The following is an 18906-nucleotide window of genomic DNA, read 5'->3' on the forward strand; positions in this document are numbered from 1 at the left end:
GAACAAAGCAAGAACAAAGCTCTCTTCAGCGCAATCATCTCGTGCCTGGAGACACCCTTCACAGGACTGATGCATCCTGGGTGAAATGAAGGAAAGGTCATTAAACTTCCTGGACCACTGCTATTTCTTCCATCCAGACTGAAACCTGATCAGAATCTAAAGGCTGCTCTTGAACAGGGAGTTAGTTAGAAAACACAGTGAAAGCTAAGTATGTACGGTTCTTTCCAGGTCAGATTCACTATTCCTGCATGAGAGTACATGTATGCATATACATATACTATACTGTAATATACACAGACATACTACAGCTGCTGTAAGACACACACCAAGATCAAATGGCACATGAATGATGTGTCTTGAGAAAGGGGCTGAGACGTGCCATCACATACATGTTCTCTTCCTGGGAACGATGAGATGATGAGTCTTAAAAAACTTCTTTTTACCTTGTAAGTCACTGACTTGGCACTGGTCAGAACCATAGGTGCCCATGTTTGAAATACAAGGGCAGTTAGCTGCACGTTAGCCACAGTGCTGTGTTAGAGAAGGGTTGCTGCAGCTAGACAGAGGACTGTCTTTCTCTGGATATACTCCCTCGAAGAACAACCCACCAGGCTACTGTATGAACAGAGGTGAAAACTTAAGGCAAACACAGTCCAGAGATTCAAGCTGCTTTGCAAAACAACAGTCATGTTCCCCTCTTGGGAAAACTTTAATGTCTCAGTGCAAAAGATGGGAGAAAAACCTTAAGTCAACCAGAGGTGGGGTCAACAAGGCATAGGATCCTTTGTTCTGGGCCAGGCCACAGGCCACAGATCGAGTCTCAGTGACTTCCAATCTCTGTGATCACAGATGAAGATCTCAGTTTTCCTCTCCTACTGTTGTTATTTCTGGATGTCAGGGATTTGAGTACATGCTTTAAAATGCTCAGTTTGAGAGAAACAGAACCGGTTGCTTGGATCTAAATGCCTCCCACCCCTCATCCCTACCCCACTGACAAGCTTGGTATGACTAAAAGATAGTTGAAACATTAAGGGAGGGCCTTAGAGTGGGCTTTCTGGTCACAGGGAGATGCCCTCGATGGGGCCTTCCCCGTTCTGCCTGCTCTCTTGAGTGCCAGGATTTTGCTCTGCCAGGTGACGCAGCTATGTTGTGCTGCTCACCGCAGGCGGAACAGCAATGGAGTCAACTGACCATGGACGAAAATCTCCAACACTAAAAGGATGTTGGTTTTCGCAAGTTGATTCTATCAGATATTTTGTTACAGTGAGAGTAATGCACTAACACAAGGACAGGATGTTAACAATGTATCAAAAACTGTTACAAGGCTTGATTGAATCCACCCCAACTGTCCCTCAGCATCCCTAGCAACATCCCCATCCCCAGGGAAGTCCATTCCAGTTTTTTCTGGAACCTTGCTGCCTGTTGCAAGACCAACTGACCTGTGCTCTGGTCCAGGGCCTGTGCACAGCTGCACTGAGATCACTGACTGAGTCACACCCAGAAGAGGGAGTTTCATAGCCGCTTTCTCACCCTTCAGCTCTTGCTCCTTCCTTCTCCCTCTTCCCTGAAGTTCCCTAAGCCTTGGGCTATTTCTTCAAATCAGCTGAAAACTGAAATAGGCTTATGTTTCTGGCAAAAAGTAGATTTTTTGACATGTTCACCTTCTGTGCTAGAGACTATATTTGCCAAAATGGTATAAAAAACAGCAGCCACAAGAACTCAGTTACTTTTGGATGCTTTGATGTTAAAATTCCTTATTAGTTGTTACAAACACTTTGGTTTAAAAAAATGTACTCAATGGACCTTTTTCTTAAATAAAAATCTTGATTTTTTTTTTTAATCTTACAGTCTGCATAGGTTTAACTTAAAGTTACTTATAATTCTACTTTATTTCCCTCTCGTTTTAATGCTACATTTTATATGTGTAGTAGCTTAGAGTAAGGCCCATTATTGAGCCATGCAGCGGAAAATCTGTCCTCTGGATGCTTAGAAAGCCAATGGGATGAAAAGAAGCATGGAGTGGAAGGCTCTCTCCTAGACTACAGGACTGCAGAGATGCACAACGTACGGAGGTAAGAAGCCACTTGGGGTGTTCATTTGTTATCGTGATAACAGCACCGTGATCCGGACACTGTGCTAGCTGAGCAGCGGCATATAATAGAAAGTACTTTTGGTGCTTAGACGGTGGAGGCAGGGGGATCCTAACTCAGGAACGTCTGGGCTATATAGTAAGACTATGTCTCAAACCCAACCAAAAGTCAAACCACAACTGAACAATGACAACAAAATCAGAATGCCCCCACTTTTTTATTTACATTTTTTAAAAAAATGAATATTTGGGAATTTCACATCATGTACTGCAATCATACTTCCTAGTTCTCCCAGGTCCATCCCCATCCTTGTGACCTCCCACCCAAAAGAAGAAAATGAAGAGGAAGAGCAGGAGGAAGAGGAAGAGGAAGAAGAGGAGGAGGAGGAGGAGGAGGAGGAGGAGGAGGAGGAGGAGGAGGAGGAGGAGCTCACAAGTCTAATTTATTTTGTTCTTATACCCGCTGGATTATGATCCGTCTCCACCTGCACCCCAGCGAGAAGCCATCAACTGTGGAGAGCTACACTTCAGCACTCTTACCACAGTCCTTTAGAGTTCTCTTTGATGGTTTCCTGTCTAGGCTGTTACTTTTGGGGAAGGGGGTAGGTGGGAAATGGGGTGGAAGTAGGAGTTGTCACAGAAGCCTTCTAGGATCCTTTTTTTTTTTTTAAATCAATTGTGAGTCTGCAGTCACAGATACAAATAAATAGTAACTTCCCGGATCATTAAGTTCCTCATGGTCTCCAGCATCACCACATACCACGGACCTCTGCCTGTTCTCTGGTGGAGAACATGAACATCAACACAGCCCTTGGCAGCAGCACAGGACAAGGACATCAACATGGTCTCAGGTGGCTGCACAGACCACAGGCATCCATAGAGCCTTCGGTGGCAGCACAGGACATAAACACATCCCCCAGCTGCAGTAGGACCACAGACCCAGACATGGCCCTTGGTGGGCAGCCTGGCCCATAGACATCAACATGGTCTCAGGTGGCTGCACAGGTCACGAACATCTGAGTGCCTTCAGTGGTTACAAACATCACCATAGCCCTGGCTGCAGTAGGACCATGGACCTAAACAGGGTCCTCTGTGGCAACATGGATCACAGACATCAATGTCACCAGCTGCAGCAGAACCATGGACCCCAACACAGCCTCAGTGCAGTACAGGCCACTCATATCCACACGGTCTCTGGCAATCTGGACCATGAACACTATTATGGCCTCCTGCAGTAGCACAGCTTATGGACATCGACATGGGCCTCAGACATGGCAGTCCAGACCACAGACATCCACTTCTACCTTGGGCTTCAGTGTGGCCTGGGCAGTGAACTATGGAATTCAACATGGCCTCCGGGGGCAGCATGAGGTCTTGCAGGGAGGTCTAATCTAGAAAATACTCAGACCTGCTATTGTTGCTCAGAGCCAAGGCGATTGTGCACCTGGGCAGCTTGTTTGGGGGTTGAGTCTATGAAAGCTGCTGCCCTCCACCCTGTCAGCAATGGCATTTCCCATCCACTGCACTTTCTCTCACACCTGTCACCACCTTCATATCTCTAGTTCCCGCTCTCTCCACTGCTCACTCACCACCCCATTCCTTCACCTTTCCCGCATCCACCACACATTTGTTCACCACGGCTGCACTGCAAACTGCAGTGCCTCACAGTGAGTCAGGGGATGTGTGTAGCTAGGCAGGGTGTCTGGGAGCTGCCTCCTGGCTGTCACACTTCCCCACCTAAACCACCTCTGTACTTACAGCCTGTGGGCAGTCCCAGTGCCCACGGCTTCTGTGTCCCAGCTCCATGCTGGGTGCTGGCCCATGGCCCAGGCCCAGCCCTCCTCAGTATTGACCTGATTTAACAGGAGCTCCACGCTGCTGCACATCTCCCTGTCTTTGGTATCAGCCTCCCATGGCTCATAGGCACAATCTTCATGTCTTCAGCCTGATGGCTGAGAAGTAGCAGCGAAGGGTATAGGTTTGTCATTCTCTGTCATCTTTCTAACTTTGTGAGTCATCCTTTCCATTGTCACCCTTTGGAGCCTCCATGGGTCTCCCAGACTCCTCAGAGCCCCATGGTGGGTGGGTGCTGGCAGCCACTGCAATCTTTGTGTTCTCTCTCTCTCTCTCTCTCTCTCTCTCTCTCTCTCGTGGAGATCCTTCGCATTCTTGCTTGTACCTGGATTACAGGTGTGAGCCACCATGCCCGGCTACAAACATTTTCTAAAACATTGCATCTACTCTCTTAAGATACCCAGGACTGAAAGTCCGAACACTTAGCACTTGCTCTATGCCTGGGACAAGAGACTTTCACAGGGTGGCAGATGTGATGACTGCCACATGCACATGCATACGTGGCACACTGCATTTTACTCAGGCACAAAGGAAAATGGCATCTGACATTCTGAGGAAAACAGAAAGTGCCAGCAAATATGCCAAGCACAGTAGGCTCAGGCTCAGAGAGACGAATGTCGTCCGGCCATTCTCATCTTCAGACCCTGTGTTTGAACTCCAAGACCAGCATGCTTAATTCAAATGTGTGTAGAGACCAGGAAGCTAAGAAGGGTTACTACAGAGGAAGTCTTAAGGCAGGGAACATAGGACACACAGAATATGGAAGCTGGGGAATGGAGAGAAGGGGTCTGGGGAGAGGGGAGAGGGGAGAGGGGAGAGGGGAGGCTGACAGGAAGGGTTAACCTAAACTAAGCACATATGAAAATGCCCTTATGTGAGCCTATTTTAGAGGTAAGCTGATTAAAAGAATATAGTTTAAAATCCTGGTGCCAGGTGTGGCTTTCCTCCCTACAAGTTGTTGGTCTGGATGCCCTGGAGGCTTCCAAAATAACACAGGCTCACAGGCTATTGTCACTGTGCCTGGTTGCCCACTAGAGCTAGACGGTGGGACACTGTTGCTAAAGACGTCACACACTTCAGAGCAGAGAGAAATCAGACTGCGGCTGAGCTCCCAGGCTCCACTCTGCTGGCTGGCTTTCATGATGCCTGGAGTGCTGTGGAGGCTATGGGGGAAGAGGCATCAACAATCCCCACACAGCTGGGGCCTCTGTGCTGTGGCATGATGACTGAGGGGATCGCAGCAGGTCACTTTTGGATTGCCTATGAGGAGAGGAGCACCATGCCTGCTACTGTGAACCTGGTCACAGCTGCGTGATCACAACCCTCAGGCAGAGCTCACTGCTGCTGCTTTGTCAATGGACATGCCGAACCCTCTGCTGAGCACTTACATTTGCCCACAGATTAGTGCTGTTCACAGCCTTTGTCAGAGAAACTCTGTAGCAGGCAGAGACTCACATGTGACCAAACTGTTGAGAAAAAATGATGATTCGGCCCTAAAACAGAAGCCAATATCACCCAGCCTACGACTTGGGGACACTGCAGTAGAGGAGTCTGACCTAACCTAGGAGCTGGAGGGTGGGGAGGAGTGCCAGGAAATGCTGTTCCAGACACAGTGGCACAGCTGTAGAGATGCAGAACTTACTGTAGGCATGGTTTCCTACGCTTCATCACAACTGGGAGAGCAGCTCTTGAGGTCCCATGTCTCCAGGGGGACCACTAACAGTTAATGGGTGCTGCTAGGTTGTACTGTTTTTTTCTTTGCTGTTTTTGTTTTGTTTTGCTTTGTTCTAAGACAGGGTCTCACTAGGTAGACTAGGCTAGCCTCAAATTCAGAGACCCGCCTGCTTCTGTGAGCTTTGCCTATGAATGTCAGTACTAAAGGTGTGTAACAGCCAGCAAGGGGGTGTCACTGTCTTAGTGTTGCTGTTGCTAAGTTGCCTGTGACTCAGCAAATCCCCCACCAATGCTTGCAGAGGCTCCCTGACTAAACTCAGCGGAGGAAAAAGAGGAGGAGGAAGACAGGAAAGTAGCACTGTGGAGAAGAAGGCGTCAGCCGGGGAGGTGGGGCTGTGGGCGGGGAAATGACCAAAATCCATTACATACATGTGTGAAATTGTCAAAGAATCAAGTAAGTTGTGAAAACACAACTGCAGTTGCACAGTGAAGAACCAAAGCCATCCTTATTGGTTGCGCCCCACTGCCAAGTTACTTTTGAAATGGGGACATGACTATTTCTAACATACTACACTGAAGAAGAAATACAGCCATATATATTGTTAAAGGTCCTTTAAAGTCTAGAGACTCACAGAATTGTTAGAAAAAGCTAATTTTCTTACATTGTGAAACATTTGCAAAGACCAAACTAAAACAAAAGCGCATCCTTATGTATGAAGTACTAAAGAAGGTGTCAGAGACTCAGAGAAGCAGACTGTCCTATGACCCAGACCCAGGTGATAATCATATGCCTACGGGAAGAGAGAAGAATAAAGGAGCTTGGTAAGGAAGAGAAAACAAGCCACTCATCCAGGACTAACCCTTCAGAAGTCCGCTGGCCAACTGTGACTTCTCACCTTCGTTCTGACTGCCAAGGCCACAGACTTGATGTGACAACTTCAACATAAAGGCATTTAATTCCCAAAATGGGGAAAGAGGGGAAAAGAAGAGAAAGGAAGAAAGGTGAGAGGACAGGAGAATGGTGACTATCTTAGACCCAAGGCTGAAGAACAAGAAGAGTGAAGAGACTCAGGCTCCCAGTAAGCAAGGGAGAAAGTGGCCAATACATGGGAGTAACTGATCAATGTGCAGAGAGCTCAGTCTGTGGCTATAGGACAATGCCCTCCCTCAGGACAGCTGGAGGATTGCCCAGAAGAGTCAGATAACACCTCTGCCCCCTGAGAACACCGTGCCGAGTGCCAGCATTTTATCTCACAACATGCCCCTGTCAAGGAGGGACAGAGAGGAAGTACAGGTCACTGACATCACTCAAGACGTACAGCTGACACTGGATGAGAACACTGTCATAAGCAGCAGTCCTGATCCTGGGCAGGAAAACAATCCTAGCGATTATTTCCACATTACTTCAAGAGAACAAACACTGAGATTTGTAGTTAAACAACTTAATAAATGACTATCTGTATAACCAGCTGTTCACTAAGCTGTAACACTACACTTTCCAAATTCCCGTCTTGAAGCCCTGGCCCCATGAGAAGCAGGGCCTTTGGAAAGTACTAGGGTAAGCTGAGGTCACAGTAACCTTAGTGAGAGAACAGCTGTCCACAGGGAAGACTTCCCCAGAGCCAAATCAGCTGATACCAGGACCTTGAACTTGCAGACTCAGAAAATAAAGTTGGATTATTTAAGTTGGCTCTCTATGAGACTTCACTACAGCAGCCCAAGACGTCTAAGCACCACATAACAGGAAGTGGGGAAGCTACAAGGGAGGACTTTTGCTCTGATAAACATTAACACAGAAAGTGTGACAGTTTGATGGGACAACTGAACTTTGAGTTATGAAACTGGAGCACTGTGCCTCACCCCCTTTCTCTCAGACCTAATCAACAGAGGTTAAGACAGATAAGGACACTTCACTTCCTCATCTCCCAGCAAACACTCTTCAAAACAATGATTTTGGAGTATGCCAAGATGATGCTAATGAACCTGGGGTTGCACTCACCAACTCTCCTGCATTGCCCTAGCCACGTCTGTACTTATAACACCAGTGACCTTCTCTGAGTACCAAATATACGTATCCATATACATATCTACACACACCTCTAAATACGATAAATCCATGGAGGCCATCTTGGGCATCAGAAGACAGGATTCATCTGAGTCATGGTTGCTCAGAGAATGCCAAAGCAACATTAAAGGCAGAGCCGAGGAAGGCCTGATAGCACACTTTCCCAAGGGTTTTCTCCTATTAAAGCCTGACTGACAGGCCTACAGAAGAAAGCAGTTGATTGCAGGTCTTTACAGTAATGGCCTGTCAGGAACTTGATCTATTTCAACATGAAAGCTGGCACACAGATCAATAATGAGACAGCAAATCAAATCATTATAAGGCTAGGATAGCACTCCTGTAGCAGGCTGACTTCGCAGTGAGGTTGAAGATGCGCACTGGCAGGCTTAGCCTTGGAGAGAAGAGAAGACACAGTGCTGCTGGTTTAGAGAAGCAGCTGGAGCAACGAGTGATGCAAATCAAGAAACCTTGAAGAAGACTCAGGAAGGTTAAAGCACAGATAAACGTGTAGGCAGCAAGTGGGAACTGAGATGCTCTGTGATTAAAGCACGTGCATTCAGCCTGCCCTACTGAATGCTGGCATTTCAAGAAGAATATGACATGAAATTCTGACCAGTTAATGTTTAATCTTGATTAGCACTAAAAGAAAACAATAATTGAAAGAATTCAGATAAGAATAACCACCTGCCATGTTGGCATCATCTAAAGAAGCAAGCAAACAAACACGTACGTTCTCTAAATCTTCCAACTTAAAAAAATGCAGTGAGTATCTTAGAAGCAGCTACAGGTTCAACAAATTATAAAGAATTTGTCCTTTAAAAACTGTATTGGATAATTAAAAATGTTCCAGGGACTAATTCAAGGCAACCTTGTTTTATAAGGAAACATAATGAGTATATGTTTGCTCCTGCCAGTAGCCAGCCATTAATAAAGGTGTGCATACATGGGGGAGGGGATCACCTAAAGGATCTTAGTGAAAACTGACTAAGCATTCGGTAAATAAGAATATGTAAAAAGAGACAAAAGTGTGGAACTGGAGTCCCAGGGAGGAAAAGCCACGCTGTGCTGAGATTCTCCCGGGCTGATTGATCAGAACTTCCTGATGTGGCACTTTGCAGTAGACTTTGCAAACCCAGAGCCACAGGATGCTGGTTCATTTATTCACTGTCCACAGCGGTCCCTGACTTAACAGCCCTCGTTAACATCCATTCTGTTTGTTGTTTTGTTTTGAGAATAGGCTTTACAGTGCAGCTCTGGCTGTCCTGGAACTCACAAAGATGGTCCTGCCTTTGCCTCCTGCATGCGGAGATTAAAGGCAAATGGCAGCACAGGGCCGCAGCATCCATTCTTGACAGACCAACAGCTTCCACCAATCCACAGGGTAAAAGCACCATCAGCTGCTGCCTGACACCCGCAGCAGAGGGTTCCAAACCTGTCTACCTTGTGCCTGCCTCAAGGTTTAGAGCCTTGTGCTTTCACTGAGGAAAATACAGGTTTTGGCTGTATTTGGAACTATATTGACTTATGACTTTGTTTTGTTCTAAAGAAAGCTAATATACTTCCTTCCATGGTGCTGTTCCGGGCAATCTGAACCCATGTTCTTGGACCACAGTCACACTTATTTTGGCTTAGAATAAACTCTTGTTTTGGGGTTGAGAGCTGTGCTGTGCCTCACCTATAGTCTTTTCCTCCTCAGAGGGGGTTTCACAAGGTCCACAGACTGAGTATTACTTATGCCTGTTCCTGCCTGCTACAGAAATAGCATTCTAAAACCTTTGTAGGAATGCCATGAACAATCACTGTGGGCACAGGCTTGGGGGAGGTTTCAGGATTTGACATATGTTTCATAAGATTCAATTAAGAGACAGGAGGTGAAATCATGCCAAATCAGATAACCACGTTGGGATTCTGAGTTTTTTCTGTATGTAGTACTTTGGGGGTCATTCCAGTGGACCCTAAAGGAGGACCAGTGTAGGCTCTTCCAGGATGTGTCTCCATCGAGAGCATAAGGCTTCTCTGAAGCTAGATCAGGAGGACCTGTGTGTACAATGTGTTTGAGGTAGAGGTGTTTGAGATGTTTTGCCTTTGAATTCTTGAGATTTTTGGTGCCTAAAAGGAATTCCTCAGAAGAATCTGTTTTCTAAATGCCACAAGGAGGGTACCTCACATAGCAAACATTAGTCATGATGCTGCAAACTAGACTCAACCTCCTTTTCCAGACTGAGCAGGCCAAGCAGTGACTGAGCGATCCTGAATCTTGAGTCCGTGACCATGGGCATATTAATTTCACCACTCTCTGCTGGCTTGTCTATAAGCTGGAGGTTTGCAAAGGATTGCTTATCTATCCCCGGGGCTCAGAGGGTGGTGAGCTCTAGTGTGCACTGTTCTGTTCTCTAAGAACAAGGAAGAGTACATACATGTCCAAGGCAGTCTCATGACACGGTTGCAGACCTAGGACTCAAGTTCAAGTCTTCCTGTGTGACACTGAGTTGCTATCTAGAGAGGTGAAGCAGAGGGTAGGAAGAGCCTCACTGTAGGGGATGCAAATTGGCAGCTTACGATGTGCACTCATAGCTTACAGTGTCGGGGCTCCTTAGGGGAGATGAACAGCAGCTCTACTCACTTATACCCCACCATTTCCCCTTGCTGACTTACTGAATGGCCCCATGCACCCAGTATGTATCCACTAATCAGGATTTGAGCATCTACCCTAGGTGTACAAAGAAAAAAAGACAAAGTGTGGTTTTCTGAAAATTACTGCTTCAAACTGCAAATAGTGACCTTGAAAGTATGGCCAGTTAATCATTTAGGCTCTTGTTATACCTTGACTAGCCAGACTGATCTACCAATGAGTAGAAAGATTTAGAGCTTCTTAATGTGTAGTTAACACGACGAAACTCTCCATGTCAGAGATAATTTCTAGTATTACAAGGAATGGACAGCTTGCTCTAAGACCCTTACTCCATCTCCTGGAGTACAGAAGAGACTGAGAAATAGTTTGAACTCATACCATTTCTTGTCACATAGTAAGTAAAGGTGTGAAATCTCATTTTGTATGTTTCCATATAACCTTGGACATTCTCGGTTTATAGCTTCATGATGGTGTGAAATTAACATGAGTTTAATGGCAGCCATATTTCAAATTTTGAATTTTGATTGTTGTCTGGACTAGTGATGTACGAAATCAAACTTTCTTGTGGTTCTGGGTAGCAGGGGTGAACTATGGATCCCAGCCAGCAACATAACCACAGGCCAAAACTGATAGCTTACAGTGCACACTCACGGCTTACAGTGCACACTCACGGCTTATAGTGCACACTCAGGGCTTACAGTGTACACTCACGGCTTACAGTGCACACTCACGGCTTACAGTGCACACTCACAGCTTATAGTGCACACTCAGGGCTTACAGTGTGCACTCAGGGCTTACAGTGCACACTCATGGCTTACAGTGTACACTCAGGGCTTACAGTGCATACTCAGGACTTATAGTGTACACTCAGGGCTTATAGTGCACACTCACGGCTTACAGTGTGCATTCAGAGCTTACAGTGCACACTCAGGGCTTACAGTGTGCACTCAGGGCTTACAGTGTGCACTCATGGCTTAGAGTGTGCACTCACGACTTACAGTGCACACTCACAGTTTACAGTGTACACTCATTGCTTAGACTGTGCACTAACAACTTATAGTGTATACTCATCTCTTACAGTGTGCACTCACGGCTTACAGTGCACACTCACAGCTTACAGCGTGCACTCATAGTGCAGCAGAGAGTATGGACAAGTTACTATTATCACATTAATATCTGAAATAAAAATTAAAATGTTGGAAAGCAACAAATGACACAAAGGAACATATATTACTATATTAATAAAGGTACTTGCCCCCATGTCTGACAACCTCAGCTCAGTCCCTGAGACTCACACGGTGGAAACTAACTCCCATAGTTGTCCTTTGCCCTCCACACGTGTGCTGTAATGTAAGCCAGTGTCAGTAGTGCCTTCTGTTACCACGCCTGCTCTCCGTCTCTGAGCACTGCTTTTGCAGTGCCCTCTCACTTGGAAGTATGCAGTTACGTACACTCTCTCTCGAAGGGTAAAACAAAACAATTGCTTAAACCCAGAAGAACTGATCTGGGAAATGTAAAGTTTTTGAATCAACTGTCCAGCGGCCAGCAGAGCAGAAAGCATACTCATTCATACCTACATCCCCACTCATTCACACCCACATCCCCACTCATTCACACCCACATCCCCACTCACTCATTCACACCCACATTCCCACTCATTCACACCTACATCCCCACTCATTCACACCTACATCCCCACTCATTCACACCTACATCCCCACTCATTCACACCCACATCCCCACTCATTCACACCCACATCCCCACTCATTCACACCCACATCCCCACTCATTCACACCCACATCCCCACTCATTCACACCCACATCCCCACTCATTCACACCCACATCACCATGCACCTGCAGCCATAAACAGTAACTGTAAATTCTTCCCCCAGTTCATGACTTTATTTGCTCAGACGTCAAGCAGAGGGCTGTGGATCATGGCGTGTTTATACACCGCCTGCACATGCTTTATGATACACCGCCTGCACATGCTTCATGGGTTGCTTTAGCCTCTGAAGTATTTCTGTCTCGCATGGAGCACTGAGGCAGCTGTGGGGCAAAGCAGGAGAGGACCAACACCCACTCAGGGCTCAGAGCTTTTCCCCCTCCTTGTGCTTCTCCCTGAAACCCAGGGTTGGGGATGTTTGGACCACGGGCGCCTTCTTTCAGTTTTTCACCAGAACTTGAAATAGTGACAATTCTATGCTAGGATTGGTACAAAACGGATGTAGAATATTCTTAAAATGTCAATTTCTAATTGAACTGTGTCTCCTAACAACAGTTTTGCTAAAAAATCATTTTTGCCATGGCTCATCCATTTTATTTTTAAGAATTTTGATTTCGCTGCTATGCCTCAAGTGGGAAGTAAATACAGGTGTGGATGCCTTTCGGCCACTGGCATTCATTTCTTCACACCAGCAGATGGTGCTTCCTTCCAGAGCATGGAAGGAAGAGGCACCCCTCCCTGAACACCCAGACACGGCTTTACCCTGAAGTAGGTGTCTGCTGAGGATCCCTTGAACACATCCCCACTCGGACTGAAGCACTTACCCAATTCTGATTTTCAGCATGCCACTGAACAGCTCGGGGTTGTTGGAGATGATCCAGCCAATATGGATGACCAGCTCTTGCTGAATGACAGCCTCCCTCTCATCATGGGTGTTACACTTATAATAGATGATGTTCTTAATCACTCTTGGAGATAGTGGATTAGAGATGACCTCCTCTTCGTGTCCAAAGGCACCTAGGGTTACCTACAAGTGCCAGAATTTGACTGTTAAAAAATCTCCTAGCTACAAAAAAAGGCTCAGGATGACTGGCAGGCTGAAATTGCTCTCTGTAAGCTAGGGAGTTAGTCAGAACTCCTGATACTTATTAAAATGGCTTTCAAAGTATGACTCCCACTGGAGTCCATGATGGGTCAGAGTCTGGTCTAAAATGTAAGGGAAGTGAAGGTGAGTAGACATAAATAACTATTATTTGGGGGCGGGGGTTAGTGCTAGAAAGTCTCTAGAGGAACCAGAATGCATTCAATGATTGTATTTTACTATACTGTTCAGCATTTGGGATCTTCTGCTCCTTAATAACATTGTAACCTTTCCAAAGTCAGGAGGAAGGCCATGTCGTTCCTGCACTGCCCTCACTTATCCTGATCACGTTAGGCGCACATGGAGGGTCGTGATCCATGATACTAGATGGTTCACCTACGGAATGAGTGGGACGGCTGGCTGCCCACAAGCCTGCGAAAGGAAAGAGCTCAAAGGGGAATGGTACAGAAAACTCAAAGCAGGAAGTGTGGATAGAGCTGGCAAGAGAATGTCTAATCTCCCCTCCCTGCCTGCAGCTGCTCCTCAGAGTCAGCTATTCTTGCGTCCTCCTCAGCACCTCCCATCTCCTCTGTACACAGCTCATAACTGTTGGAGGCAGGAAAGACAGCACCTCAAAGATGTGCTTTTCCAGAGCTGAGGGATAAGGACTCAAACAGTCTTTCCAGTGTTGTAATGGGCTCGAGTAAGAACAGGCTTGGTATAGTAGCAAACTTCTAGAACCAGTTCTATTGTGTTGGAAGCTGAGGCAAGAGGATTAGGAGTCTTGGCCAGCCTGGGTTTTAGAGTGTGTGTGTGTGTGTGTGTGTGTGTGTGTGTGTGTGTGTGTGTGTGTGTGTTAGATAATTACTGGTTTATTGTACATTGACACCAACCAGTAAGTATGAGCAGGATTACTTTGATTAAAATACCACTGTGAAGAAAACAGAAGGCACATAATTAGCTCCTAGAGGTAATGGCTACTAAACTACTTTATTCTAGAAAGCTTGAGACAGTTTACAAGTCTGAGCAAACCACACCACTTCAGGCTGGAGCAGATCTTCTAAAAGAGCAAATGCACACTTTGGTCTATTTCCATTTCTTGGTCTGTGAAGGGATGAGAACCAGTCAGTGAAGAAACTCCCACATCTGGTCATTAGGCTGAAATGTTGGCATTTTCCCTGGGAGATGTAGTGGCCTGGTGGACAACAGTCCAGCCAGAGCTGGAGGGCAGGCTCTGAGGCGTCTGCAATGGGGAACAGGGTGGCTACAGCCTCCTATGGATATAGTCAGGAATGGATAAGATGAACCCAAGCCCACAATTCTAGTGTCAGGCCAGTGACCCTCACGCTCTAAACCTATGACCACCAGTAGTGGAATTGGCTATACTTCAGTGCTGTGGGGACTCAAACCAAGGAGAAACACATTTTCCAAAGTCCGGCTAGCTTTCACAGTTGTAATGGCCGTGGACGACTCTAGCTACAGATAAAAGATTCTGGTAATAAAAGGTACTGGTTAAATGACTTCCTGTTCTTTGAGACAGTGGTTTAAAGCTTATCTCCCAATATGGAGCATGGGGAAACTCTATGGAAAGTAACTTTTTCTCAGTAATTTCTTATGGGTATAATTATCTTTAATTGTTAAACAACATCATAAGAGAAGGTAAATAACATTATTCTAACATCCCCATAGCTGGGTGTCTGGATGAAATTACTTTAATCTTAATTAAAATCCATGAAATATGAGCAATTAGTTGATGGTATTGAGGAAGGTTAAAAACTCCATTATTACTAAAGCATACTGTATTCCTAGATTAGCTGTCAGGAACACACAATAAACACAGACATTTCCAAAGTACAGACAGAAAGCAAACAGATTTTCACTCTAATCAAACAATAAATCAGCCACATGATTAAAGATCACAGAGAAAGAGCAGCAGCCAACACCACATGCACAGCTCAGCCCAACCCATTTCCCATCAAGGCCTGTGGAAAGGGGCACAGGACAGGAGAGAAGAGGAAGGGGGAGGGAGGGGGAAGGAAGGAGGGAGGGAGAGAGAACAGAGAAAGGGGTGGGTTGCGAGAGCTAACTGTGGATGGCCCTGCCCACAGCAGTGACAGACTGACTCTGGTGGGTAGAAGCAGCTCTGGAAAGAGAAGGCCTGATGGGTGAGGGCAGTGAGGGATGTAAATTCTGCCTTTTCTTGAACATTAATGAGTTTCTTAGGAGTGCGAAGGGAGCGATCAGGTGGAGTGGAAGCAAAATGTCTTCTGTGCTCTGCACCTAGCTTTGCCCTGCCCATCGCAAGCCTGTCTGGGTGCCCCAGGAGGCACATTTTCTACACTACAATCTGCACTGAGCTCAAGTAAACATGGGGGTTGAAGTTATAGCCCCAAGGTGCGGGACAAATGTGAGATGGCCCACTAAGCGCTCTGTGGCGTTCAGACTATGTGTGCTATCTTTTTTGCTGGAGGAAAGAGACTTGGAGAAACTCCCAAACCACTCACTGGTAATCAATCTCTTTGTGAGCAGTCTCTGACACTGACCTAAGCAGATGTGAGTGTCCTAACTAGAAACTTGTGTCTTCGAGTGTGAAAAGCAGATACTTACCTGTTTGCCCTGCACTAAAACATTAGTAATGGATGGGGCCAGGCTGTCCACTACTTTATTTAAAAGACTTGCTGCACGGCGTACAACCGACCTGAGGGCAGAGAAGAAAGCAGGCCAGATCTTCACAAACAGAAAAGAAGGTGAATAAATGGTGCCCTTGACTGGGAAACCTTAAAATGTATACAGTTGGGTCCTCACATGATAGAGAAGGAGCTGTCATTAGACATGACCCTTGAAAGAAGACCATCCAGGGAAGGCCATGTCTCACACTCACCTCAGCCACCAAACTGTGGCAAAGGGCATCACTGATGCCAAGATCAATTTCAAAAAAAAAAAAAAAAAATAAGGGAAAGAAAAAGCAAGAGGCCCAAATTATTCTTTTAATGAAGATGGAGAGGAAGCCATTAGGGGGTATTCTGCTTCATGTTAAAAAAAAACTCACAAAAAGCTTCATGTGCCTGTGACTATGTTTCTCTCGGCAATATTTTTTAACTATGTATGTAAGTGACTGTGTGTGTGTGTGTGTGTGTGTGTACACATGTGAGTGCTGGCGCCTGTGCAGACTGCAGCCAGATTTACCAGCGTTGTGACTGTTAGCTGCTAGATGCGAGGAACTGAACCTGGTCCTCCGGAAGGGTGGTGTGTGCTCTTAACTGCTGGGCCATCTCTGAAGCCTTGAGTGTCTTTGGTACCTGAGTGATTGGGGACTCAGCACTGAGTTTCAGAGATGAATCCCCCTCGCTTTCTTTCTTGATAAAGACAGAATGTTGGGGGAAGGAATTCACACTTCTATTTTTACATTTCTGAAAAAGTCTTAGAATGTAGAGAGAACAGATTTATACCCCCCAAATTACACCACATGCAATATATAAGACATTTCCCCTCAAAAGTAAAAATTTATGTGAACATTTAGAGAGAATAAAATCAAAATGAAGGTTTGAAAGTACCGTTTTTTAAATTTCAGCTTAACCACAGAAATTGACCTATAACAAGCATTTATATTTCTTAATTACAACATGAAAGGGCTAGTAGAAAATCAAGCCGATAGCTGACCAAGTTAGTGAAACAAATACTTCCCATTTCTAGAGAGACACTTTTATCTAATACTTGAACACCAAAAGACGCAGATAACCCTTGGAACGCAGATAAACCCACACATATCAAGCAACTCGAGTTTCCCAAATTCTGTGCATGTTACCTGTTTCCCATGTACCAGAAAGGTGGTAATGTGCGGGGCTATAGAGGAGGAAAATTTCTGGGTAAATGCAGCCCCGTACCGCACAGCCAGCCTGGGGGCAGTGGAGAGCCATAAAAGGGAGAATAGAATGAATAAAGCTTCCAGGACTTTATTTGCTTAAATATAACAGTCAGCATTTCTAAGTTTGCTACTCAGTGGTTTATCAAAGACATAAGTATTATGCAGAAGCAAGAACTGGTTTTGCTTAGCCCGAACAATACTATAGGTACAGTGAAACACACTATAAAATTATCTACTGACTGCCCGTATCACTGCACTGAGAACTTACAGTGGAAATTTGAGATATCTAAACTGGGTGTTTACTGTTTCTCTAGTCAGCAAGAGTGATTTGCCATAGAGTAGAGATGAGGCACTATTTAGAAAATGTGTGCAGTCCCTTACTTCAGGGAATAGAATCTCGAGGTCTACCACGATGGGTTTCGTAAGAAACTGCTCGAGATGTAGCTGCATCAGAATGCAGAGCTGCACGCTTAGGCACACTCTCCTCACTGTGAGTTTAAACAACTTGATTCATGACTCCTTCAACTTAAGTGATGAGATAGTCGCCTTTCATTATTTTTGCTTAGAATTAGATGGTCTTTCAGGACCTTCTAAAGGTTTGCTAAACAAGATGAAACTTCAACGATCCGCCTTCTATTTTTGATTATGATCCTAGCCTTTAACGGCTAAGCCATCTCTTCCCCCAGTGGAGGAGTTAGAGAAAGGACTGAAGGAGCTGAAGGGGTTTGCAACCCTAGAGGAAGAACAACAATATCAACCAACCAGACACCCCAGAGCTCCCAGGGACTAAACCACCAACCAGCAGCATATGTAGCAGGGAATGGCATTGTCTGGCATCAATAGGAGAAGTCCTTGGTCCTGTAAAGGCTCATTTCCCCATGTAGGGGGATGCCAAGGTGTTGAGGTGGGAGTGGGAGGGTGGGAGGGGTGGTACTCAAATGTAGCAGGGGGAGAGGGCATAGGAGAGGGGGGAGCAGGGAAAGGGGATAACATTTGAAATGTAAATACATAAAATATTCAATTAAAAAAAAAAGATCCTCCTTGGGACAATGTGGCATATCAGAGTCATAGTTCTGTCATCCCAGTAAGGGCTTTCTAGGCTCAATCCCTGGGGAGGTTTTTATTTCCAGTTATTTTTCTTTAGTATCCTGTGACATAGGAATACTTTTTCTTCAAAAGTAAGAAGTTAGGCTGCCATAACTTTAGAGTGTAAACATAAAAATTATGATGAGTAACATCTGTAAGAATCAAATGTTATCTTTAAGCTACTGAACATAACAATACAGGAATTAAAACTAACAGGGAAATTCATACAAACCAAAGCTTTTTGCTGCCAGCTCTTCTGTACACCCTCTCAATGTGATCAGACACAGTTCCTAGACAGAGAAGAAGTCTTCACTGAAGAGAGCTCTTAACTAAATGGACAACTTTCATTTTAAAAAAAGAGAAAACATTCTTGTTTTGAACTGACTACTTTAAATCTGTAACTCAAGTAAGAAGTGTGTATTCCTAGCACCTTTACTACATGGTATGGTTTTGAAAATTCTATTTTTTTTAACTGATATGTAGCCTAAACTTTTAAACAAATACAAGTATTATTTTACTTTTCAACAGGAAACAACACATTGAAATTAGTCAACTGAGTAAAAGCCTACTTTTTAAATGGAGGCGCCTACGGCCCAGTGCCTCTGTGAGGCTACAACCATTCCAACACTCTGGTCAGCACAGCCTCTGGCTCAGTCCCACTTTGGCCATGACTCACATGGGCTCTGCACTCTTGACTGGTTTTCTCAGGAAGAAGCAATATGCCATAACTGAGCATCAAGAATAAGGATAAGGAAAAGATCTTTAAACATTTTCTCTGTTATTTCTACAGTCTTAATTCAGAATAGTTACATCCTGGTTCTATAGGTGCCT

The 18906-nt window shown here is 45.3% G+C and overlaps 1 protein-coding gene across 8 annotated transcripts in view; it reads right to left on the reverse strand.

The window, feature by feature from the left end:
• Phkb (phosphorylase kinase regulatory subunit beta) overlaps nucleotides 1-18906 on the reverse strand; it is a 204043-nt gene that overhangs the window by 35937 nt on the left and 149200 nt on the right. For 5 of the 8 annotated variants that reach the window (XM_063278111.1, NM_001414933.1, NM_001414934.1 and 2 more), the window contains 3 exons: nucleotides 18308-18365; nucleotides 15732-15822; nucleotides 12868-13070 (listed from right to left, as the gene is read on the reverse strand). In XM_063278111.1, the coding sequence (XP_063134181.1) occupies nucleotides 12868-13070; nucleotides 15732-15822; nucleotides 18308-18365 (352 nt within the window). Of the gene's footprint in view, nucleotides 1-12867; nucleotides 13071-15731; nucleotides 15823-16929; nucleotides 17021-18307; nucleotides 18366-18906 lie in introns of those variants that run through there. The other 3 variants (XR_010060011.1, NM_001414932.1, XM_063278112.1) reach the window with 3 other exon arrangements.

This window comes from Rattus norvegicus, chromosome 19 (genome assembly GCF_036323735.1).
Source record: "Rattus norvegicus strain BN/NHsdMcwi chromosome 19, GRCr8, whole genome shotgun sequence".
Taxonomy (NCBI): Eukaryota; Metazoa; Chordata; class Mammalia; order Rodentia; family Muridae; genus Rattus; species Rattus norvegicus.